General features: G+C 31.2%; 1 protein-coding gene across 1 annotated transcript; it reads right to left on the bottom strand.

The window, feature by feature from the left end:
- Positions 1-251: 251 nt before the first annotated feature.
- Positions 252-3,129, bottom strand: LOC126692116 (uncharacterized). The gene is made up of 4 exons (XM_050387600.1): positions 2,869-3,129; positions 2,416-2,627; positions 1,882-2,146; positions 252-679 (listed from the first exon to the last, which is right to left on the bottom strand). The coding sequence occupies exons 1-4, from the start codon at positions 3,127-3,129 to the stop codon at positions 386-388; spliced, it is 1,032 nt and encodes a 343-aa protein (XP_050243557.1). The 3' UTR covers positions 252-385.
- Positions 3,130-10,076: the final 6,947 nt, after the last annotated feature.

Genomic DNA, 10,076 nt, shown 5'->3' with positions numbered 1-10,076 from the left:
ATCTTGATATGACAAATTATGATTTGAGCAACATTACTTTTACATGAACCTACACTAACGTCACTTTTATTAGTACTAATCAAAACATGTCACTTAAGCAATAATACAAATTATTGTGTTCTTAACTTCTTAGACTTTATTGGGAAACATCACCAGGATTAAGCAACAGCAGCACTTGTGCCCCTCGAAAACAGGCCCCGAAGTTCTTGTATTCTTCTTGTGCCCTTGGTAAAATGGGGTCAAGGTCACTATGGCTAAAAATTTCCTTTATAGTATCAACTGTATTCTTATACGACAGTTAATAAAATTTCAGATGTCCACACTAAGGAGAAAATGTAATGCACAGACCAACTGACCTGTGCTAGCTCATTACATATGTAGTAGTCTACTCCCCTGTCAAAATTGCCTTGATGATAGAATCACACATTCCATCAGCATATGCGAACAAGTGCCCAGCTCCCGGAATCTCATGATAGTGAATCCATGGTAGCTGTTGGGCAATGTATCGTTGCAGTGTAACAGGCACAATCCTATCATCATCTCCATGCCACAAGTGGACTGAACCTTCATTGTTTGGAAATGGGTTTTCCAGATCCATAGGACTGAACTCCCAGTCCCCAAATCCAACAATCATGTCGCGATGGATGGACTCAAATGCTCCTTGTTGTTTTACCTCTGCCTGAGGAAAGCCACATTTAGAAAATAAGAGCATTTACACTTGATAAATGAGGCTCTATGTAAGTAGTAGATTTACATGAAAAAAAGAAAAAGAAGAACTGAAAAGAAAGCCTCTGAACATAACACAAACTTCCTTTAACTTTTGTCCTATGAGATGGTTTATTCAGTTAAATCAAACCTTAAGAAAAGGAGCTGAAAGTCTAATCTTATCTCAAATCTCTGTTTCTATTAGTAGTGCACCAGAATTTGTCAAGCACACCTATATACAAGAGGGATATGTTCATTGCATTTTTAAATTCAAAGGTTGTTATTACAATACTCTGCAGCTATGGTAGAATCAAACACCAAATTTCAGGGGGTTGAACACTGTCACTATGTACTTTATTATGAAATTTTAGCAAAAAGGTGAAAGAAATCTGTACAGTGAAGGCTAAAAGTCAATCCCAACGAACTACAAGTGCAGAGCATTTGGTTCTCTCATTTTTACTCTATAAACTTATCCCCTAAGTCATTATTTCAAGCCTAATCTTTATTTATTAGATTGAAGCCATCACAATTACCAAACAAATTTTAATATGTTAAGCAAAAAAGTTCTTATATTAAATTATGAAATTCATAACTCAATCATTAAGCACAAAATGATAACACAGCCTAAACAAACACATGCTATTAAGGAGTCACACGTTCACTCCTAAATTAATTGCTATAGATTCAGAAAGTAACAAGATATTCAAAGTTTAAGGTGTCCTTTCACAACCTCTTGCGACCAATATAGCATGCTGGAGTCTTTAATAGGCATATTTGTCAGCAGAAACGCTTACAATTTTGCTTTGCATTTTAACGGTACAACAGATCAAGATAATCATACAGCTTCAGAGACTTTAAGAACCAGAATTATTATTAATTTTCTACATTTTCTTATCGATAAATTTGCAACTTCACTTTTAAAATAAAGACAACCTACTAAGAAAATTGGATTAATTTGAACTTGCAACCTATAAGAATATAGGTTGAAGATGCATCCTAGATGAAACCGCTAGGGATTTATTGAGCAGCAATTTTCATTTCCGCAAAATACAATCCATATATTGATATCATTTAGTAAATCAATAACTGCAGCTACTTGGTTTTCTCAATGCCTTTCATGGTATTAATTCCCATCGAAATAATTCATGGAAATTTCCAGAGAAGTTAGATGCTAACCATATGGCTTATTCTCCGAATAAGCTTTGGCACGAGTTCTTGGTCTTGGGGAGAAAGAGCATCCGTACTATGACCTGCAACACTAGAAGAGGGGAACAATTTTTGAGTGTTCCACCAGTAGGTAAGCCAGGGAATGTAGTGAGCAACACGAAGTGCCCATTGATCTTGCCGAAACTGCTGGTTGTAGGCTTCACTTGATAGGTTTCCAGGAAAACCAGACCACCAGTAGTTAACCACTGGAGCTAATAGTCCAGCCCCTGCCAACCTGTTAGTGTTACAAGCATCCCACACATTAGAAAAAAGGCACATAAACTAGCAAATGCAGCTGTTCTTGCTATTCTCTTTTCTAGCATTCATTTATAGGGAAATTCTTCTTTTACATATGGTACAATGTAAATTCACATTGTAGACACACAAAAAGTTGCAAATGTGTACAATATTTGCCATTTTTTGTATGTTTACAATGTAAGTTTACTTTGTAAGTACAATGTAAACCTATAACATCCTTATTTATATGGCTATGAAAAATCATACCTGTGAGGAATGTACTTGAGGCAACTCCAAAGCACCTGCCCACCCATTGAGATACCTATTACATAGAATTTTGATCCTAGTTCCAACTTATCCGCAAGCTCTTCTATATCCAAAGCCATGCTCTTCACTGTTCTCTTTGGATTAGGATCACTCTCCCCATAACCAGGTCTGTCAAAAGAGACAATGTAGATCCCTAACTCTTTAACAATTTCCTGAAAGAACCACAAATTATTCAAATGACACTAATCCAAGAATATCATATTTAAAGGCTTGCAATAGGCCCAAAAAGATATAAATAAAGGGAGATTTTTCTTTTAAATTGTACACATTCAAAAAGTGACAAATTACTTTTTGCAAATATATACAACATTTGCAACTTTTTATACACTTATAATGTAAGTTTACATTACAAGTACAATGTAAATATATAAAGATCAATAAATGGATAAGTACCGGAGAGAGTGTTTGGGCAATGACAGCATCATGCCTGCAAGAATCAAAACCATGGACGAAAATAATTTTATAGTTGGCTTTTTCTTTAGGCACACCATGTTCTTTGTAGGCCAAATGCCTTTCATCACTAAGTTTTATTCTTGCTGCTGTAACAGGAGGGCCTTTTGGAGAACCGCATATCTTGGGTGCAGGAATTTGGGTTGCCGTTAAAGCCCATGACAGAAACCCCACAAAAAATAACAGCCCTGATCTCCTCAACATCCCTGAAATTTTCAATTTCTAATTAAAATGCAATACAATGATTGAATAAAAAATTGAGCAATTCTTTATTCTAAATCTTGGAGACAAAAAAAAGAAAAAAGAAAAAAAAAGTGTTAATTAACTCATTAGAGACCATGCAGCAAGAATAAAAACTGTAGTAAAAATACATGCACATATATTTTGCATCATATTTATCTAGAACAAGTTCTACTTGAAGTGGATGAGGAGAAACAAAGGTTGACAACTCACATTAACAATATTATTGGGACCAAGGGTTGCCTCTAAAGTAAAATTCCAATAGTAAACACGACTCAATGGAAAATATAATAATAATAATAATGGTATTGCATACATTAATTATTCATTTTAAGAAACCTTTTTATGAAAAATTTAAAAGTTGTAAAAAATATTAAGTTACTTTTTCATTTTCTTATAATTTTTTTTTAATATATCTTAAAGTCACTAGTTAGTAAAACCCTAATGATAATAATAATAATGATATAATTCAACAACAAAACCGATTGCCTTGGAATTCCAGTTGATGCAGTCTAATTTCCATTAGCCCATGACCATTTTATTTTTTCATATAAATATTCAACAATTTACTTTTTGTAATATATACCTACAACTTAATTTTAGTTTCTGTGTTATCCTACAGTTTTGCAGTGAGAAATGTTAAAAGGGCGACCCAGATAAAACAAAATATTATTGTTCCAACGTTTACGATGAAAACAAGTCACAACGAAAAATTTAACAGCACCCAGATAAATAAAATAAAATAAAAACCAGATGACCTGAGACTGAGGTTTTATTAACGGTGATTTTTTGGTTGGCTTCTCTGGTGTGAGTCCTGGCTGATGATGCAGATATCTTCCTATTCACAACCCCTGCCATTTTTGTTTCTAACAGAAGACCTACTCAAACCCTACAACAACAATAATAGATGATCTCAAAATTCAAGAATACAAATCATTATTTACCGGTTTTTGTGTTCCACTGATTATGGTATGTCATGCATTCATTTGACTTTCCTTATAAAATGATCAAAGTTTAGAATCTGTTTAGATACCGCTTATTTTACTGAAACTGAAAATTTATTATTGAAAGTACTGTAAATAAAGATAAAAGTTAGTTGAAATAGTAAAGCAGGGTCCGTAAATAATACCAGAAAGTGCAGTGGGGCCATGAATAGTAGCAAAAATAAACTGAATAGTAAAATAATTTTAATTTTTCATTCTTATTCAAACACACACTTAAAATAGAAAAAATAATCAAACAAATGACACACTATAATTTTTCTTTTTGAGAAACATGACACACTATAATTGAAATATAAAATGGAACACAAAAAATGGTACATGGAATTTATACTAAAAAATATAATACGGTGATGTCTTACCAAACCCTTCACCTTTGAGTTTCATTTATTAGTGGATTCCAATTAGCTTAATTAACAGGTAAATTCTTAAATAGTTGAATAAGAGATCTGGAGTTCAATCTCTGCCTACACAAAAAACCGATTGATATCTTAGTCTGATGATAAAGAGCTATTATTAAGAACGGATACCATAGGCTAAAACTATTTGGAAAAAAAAAAAAGTTTTATTTATTAGACTTTTTTTTAGTACCAAAAAAAAAAAAAAAGTTGAATGCTGGAAAATGAGGTTATTTCAACTTTTTGTGATCTTATTCAGGTTTCCATCAAAATCTCTACTTGATTGTATTAAAGTTCATCTTAAATACATGTACAGATAGCTTCAAATAATAAAAAAAGACATATACAGTAATACAGATAACAACATCAATTTTGTCTATCAAAAAAATAGATTGTGTTTAATTATCAACTTTTAATTATTATTATTATTATTTTTTTTTTGGGTGAGAATATTGATCAATATTTATTTTTGGGCTACTTGCTGAAAGTCTAGGTGGGATAAGTGTTCGTTTGGATATCTGTAGTTTCTCTTTTTTTTTTTTTTTTTTTTTTTCTTGCTGGGTAATTGTTTATTCGGGGGATCGAACTCCCGAGCTTGAGGTTACTTGAGGAACCGGGTACCACTTGGGCAACTAGGCCCGGTGGTGGATATCTGTAGTTTCTCATGGCTTATTTGTTAAATATGATATATATATATATATATATATATATATATATATATAGAAAGAGGTTAAAATTTTTTGCCAAAAGAGACTATAAGATTATGATTGGGATTTTTGAGAGAAGAGGCCTGTGGAATTTGTGGGATTAATCTGGTTTTGTCGGCCCAGTTTTAGAAGAAAATTCTATAGAATCTTGATCTATAGAGAGAATTGTAGCCATTAAATCCCACCATTCAATAGTATTGGATACTAGTAGCTGGCCCAAGTTTATAACAAGAGCCCAATTCCTATTATGCCAACGTCCCTGAAGCCCAGGTTTGGGAGAGTGGGGCAATGAGAAGACTAATATTTAAACATAAATTGAAAATGAAATTCTGACCGTGAAAAGTGGGGAGAATTTTAATACTGAAACTCTGAAACTGAATATGAAAAAGGGAAAGAGAGTCAGAGATGCTGCTTGGCTTTATCAGCTGAAAAATGAAAATGAATCAAGTCTCTGACTTTCACTCCAGCAAATGGCAATATCCCCCCAATCTAATAGTCTGATCGTTGTTCGATTTGGAGGAAGGTGGCGGGCCATATGATATGCCGGCCCCCATCCCTCCCCCTTCTTTTCCCAAAGTTTAAAGAAATAATTATATATATATATAGAGAGAGAGAGAGAGAGATTAATATTTGGAAATCACTGTCAGAGTTCCTAATTTATCTTTTTGTAACATTCTTTTTATAACAGCATTTGTATTAATTTATGCAAAAATTGCTTATAATAAAAATGTAGCCCTTAAGAATTTCTTCCATATATGTAAGCCATTAGGTTGAATCATGTAATTTTCGTGTTCTTGTGTTAGTCTATTTTATATTTTCGTTTTCGCATCTATGTTAGCATATTTAAAAGGCTGGTCATTGTTTGATTAGGACGAAGGTAGCGGGCCATGTGGCCTCTTTCCCCCTTCCTTTCCCAAAGTTACAAAAAAAAGAAGAAGTAATTATATATATATATATATAGAGAGAGAGAGAGAGAGAGAGAGAGAGAGAGAGAGAGAGAGAGAGAGAGAGAGAGAGAGAGAGAGAGAGAGAGAGAGAGAGAGAGAGAGAGAGAGAGTCACAGTCTCTCAAATTATCTTTCCATAACATTATTTTATAAGAGCATTCGCATTAACTCGTGTAAAAAAAATTGTCTAATTAGTAAAAGAACTTTTTTTTTTTTTTTTTTTAACACAAGTACACAACCACATTTCAAAAACACCCAAATCAAATTATCTTGTTTACTTTTATCATTTTTTTTTTTTTTTTTTGCTCTCTCTAATCATCTTTCTCTCTCTCTTTAAGTATTTAAGTAAAGGCGTATTAAAAAGACAGTTTTTTTTTTTTTTTTTTTTTGAGAAAGAATTAAAAAGACAGTTTGGATGTGAATAATAAGCATGTATATTTACATGGTTATTATAACAACAATCTAAATTTATACAAGTTTACATGGACTAATATAAGTGATTTTTAGAATTGAATATGAAAAATTTACCACTTATGTTGTTATACTTGTATTAGTACGGGTGCTCTAATGGTTCATATCATATATCTTATTTTAACTATTAAGTGTTCAACAAATTAAAAAATATATATTTACAAAAGAAAACCAGTTAAAATAAAATAAGATTAAAATGATATGGTTGTCCGGTGACTCAATCAAGAAAATCAAACAAAATTGCTTTTGCAAGTAATTTGTTTTAGCTTAATTAGTAGCATAAGGTCATTGTCTATCTCATTTTAAGCAAATAAACGGATCAAGCTACATCAAATATTTATGTAAGCTTCTTCCCTAATTCTCTCTCTCTCTCTCTCTCTCTCTCTCTCTCTCTCTCTCTCTCTCAAATTGTTGTAATCTTCTTATCATTATATTTTTAATTGATTTTCTTTTGTTTAATACCATAATTTTTTTTTTTTTTGGATAAGATACCATAATTTATTTCATTCAATGTGATGTTATTATATCAAAATCTAATATTATTAAATCTACCTAATACCACTAGGAACTAGGATAGTTTATTATAAATCCTTATTTAATTTAACTTTTAAAAATTAGGTATGTCTAACTTAGGAACTATTGGTATACACACACATACATATATATATATATATATAATATGTTGATCATATAAAAAACAATATGCCTTTGAATTCTATTGTTAAAAATTGAATTCCCAAAAGGTGTTTTAAGAATTTTCTAAGATAATTTGTGTTATGTGTAGTATAAAAAAACATTACATTCCCTTAAAAGTTACCATAATTTTTTAGTAGAATTTGTAATGTGTCTTTGTGTTAAAACTCCATTCTCAGTCTCATGTATGTGTGTTTCTAAAATGAAAAAAAAAAATCTCTCTTTATTTTTTTCATCTAAATATTAAATTTGATAATTGTGATAGTTATTAATAAATTTTTATTATGATAGTGTTTGTACATAAAATTACATATTATAAATTAGAATTTTTTATAATTTTGTTTGTATATGAAACTATAGATTCTAGTAATAATGAAAATATGATGTATGAAGATTCTTGTGGGTACTTGCCCCGCCATTAAGCAGTGTCTGTCCGCTTTGGGAAGTCAAGCCCTCACGGATTTGTCACGAAGGGGTGGGAGTCCAGGGTCTTCACCATTTTTGGCTTTACACCTTTGTCCCACATCACCTAAGTAACCCTCTCACTCATGCAAGCTCCAAGGGCATATAAAGCATGAGTGGGAGGGTTACTTAGGCGATGTGGGACAAAGGTGTAAAGCCAAAAATGGTGAAGACCCTGGACTCCCACCCCTTCGTGACAAATCCGTGAGGGCTTGACTCCCCAAAACGGACAGACACTGCTTAATGGCGGGGCAAGCACCCACAATTCTAATAAATAGTTTAGTATATGATAGAATTTAAATTTAATTATATATATATAATGGTATATAAAATTGTAATGCCTCCAAAACTTATGTTTATTATGATGTCAACTTTAAAAGTCAAATGATTTCAATTTTATATATATTTAAATTATAGATTTGTGTATATTGAAAAATGTTGTCATATTTGATGCTTAATAGCATGCATGGTCATTTTAACTGGGGGTTACTTTTAAGGACAAAGTTTAAATACAAAATTTTGTATGTTTTTTATACTCGTAATACAGATGTCAAATTTTGTGTCAATTGAATATTATTTACTATATAATTTATATACTTATATTTAATACATAACTTTAAACTACAAAAACTTACAATTTATTAATAACATAGCTTTTGATCTTTTATTTTCTAGAAATTTTGCAAACATGGAGGATATAAGAATAAGATGTAATCCAATAGTGGATTTATCAAAATCCACATCTAATAAAAAGATATTGAATAAGGTTGTCACCAATTTTGTAGCTAAATTTTATTCTACTTTTAATTTGTATTTTTATTTTCTTTTATACCTAGTATTTTCAAGATAATAGATCAAGATAAGATAAAAAGTTTATAATATTTTTCTTAATATTAGCTTATATTTATTGGGTTTGATATAAACTTTTTATTATACATTTATTGGCTTATAAAATATTTTTATTTGCATGTTTAACTATGTTTGTATTATTTTTATGCTAATATATACACATAATATATAATATGTAAAAAAAAAATTAATTATAACATTTTAATTTGGCCTCCTAAAGTTAAAATTCTGACTCCACCAAGAGAGAAAGAGAAGATTCTTAACAAAAGAAATAAGACTAAATCTAAAAGCCTTGCTGACTAAAAAAACCAAAATAGATTTTTATATACACAAAACTTAAATACAGTACCTTAGGTGCTGTTCCTTAGGTTCACCTCTTAAGATCTAGCCATATGACTATTTAACTAAAAAATACATTTCTATCTTATGAGAAAAAATCCACATTACAGAATCTCAAAAAATGGAATCTAAGGAACAACATCTAAATACTGTACCTAAGTCTTACTGTTTATACTTTATAGTATTCACAATTCAACCCATATGGAAGGAACAAAATTTTAGGTAAGGGAGTGGCTCCATTGGGTAATTATTGAGTACTCATGAAGTACTATTAATACGTACTCTCTCCTTTCACATAACTATGGGTCCCACCATAAATAATTTATGGTGGGACCTACAATTCATGTGAGAGGGAAGAGTACGCATTTATGATACTTCCGGAGTATTCAATAATTTTTCGGCTCAGTTCTATAATCTAGCATACGTGCTGCTTATTAGTTGCCATCGAACTAGAGAAGACTTCTTTTTCCCCTCGATTTTTAAAGCTAAAATTGAACCAGAAAGGACAAAGAGTTACAAATGCATGTATCTTTAGCTCTCAAATAATAAGGAAACCATTTTGAAAATGCTAAAATACTGCTGCTAGGAACATATGCCATATTCTTTTTGGCTGGATAATCTGCAGCTAGAATATTATTTTGGGATGTGATTACTGCAGTGCCTGACTATGGTGTCCATGGGCATCATTGATATGGGAATGTATATGTATCAATCTTATTGGAAGCTTAACATTGGCAAGTTATAATATTTGGGAAAATGAGAGAAAACATGGTTGGGGAGAAAGAAGAAAATAAACAAATAAGTAAAGAAATAAGAGATGAAACATGGGGCGTGGTGTAGTCAGTGGCGGAGCCACTTGATGACCAAGGGGGGCCTGGCCCCCCAAAATTTTTGAAAAAAATAATTTTTTTTTTTGAAAATATCCTAAAAATTTTGTAAAATTTTTAAATTACCTTATCATTTTGGCTCCCCATATCTAATAATATACATATATATTTAAGAAAGTCTAAAAATAAACTTAATTTTCATTTAAATAAAATACAAT

This window comes from Quercus robur, chromosome 7 (assembly GCF_932294415.1).
Source record: "Quercus robur chromosome 7, dhQueRobu3.1, whole genome shotgun sequence".
NCBI lineage: Eukaryota > Viridiplantae > Streptophyta > Magnoliopsida > Fagales > Fagaceae > Quercus > Quercus robur.
Note: the sequence above shows the minus strand (reverse complement) of the source record. Positions and strands in the feature narration are given on the sequence as shown.

What these genes read in the sequence shown, in the direction of transcription:
- LOC126692116 (XM_050387600.1), bottom strand. Translation starts at nt 3,129, where the DNA reads ATGTTGAGGAGATCAGGGCTGTTATTTTTTGTGGGGTTTCTGTCATGG. An exon ending in CTCAAGTACATTCCTCACAG is followed by an intron (nt 2,147 to 2,415) that starts GTATGATTTTTC and finishes TAACACTAACAG; the next exon opens with GTTGGCAGGGGCTGGACTAT. An exon ending in TTCGGAGAATAAGCCATATG is followed by an intron (nt 680 to 1,881) that starts GTTAGCATCTAA and finishes GGCTTTCCTCAG; the next exon opens with GCAGAGGTAAAACAACAAGG.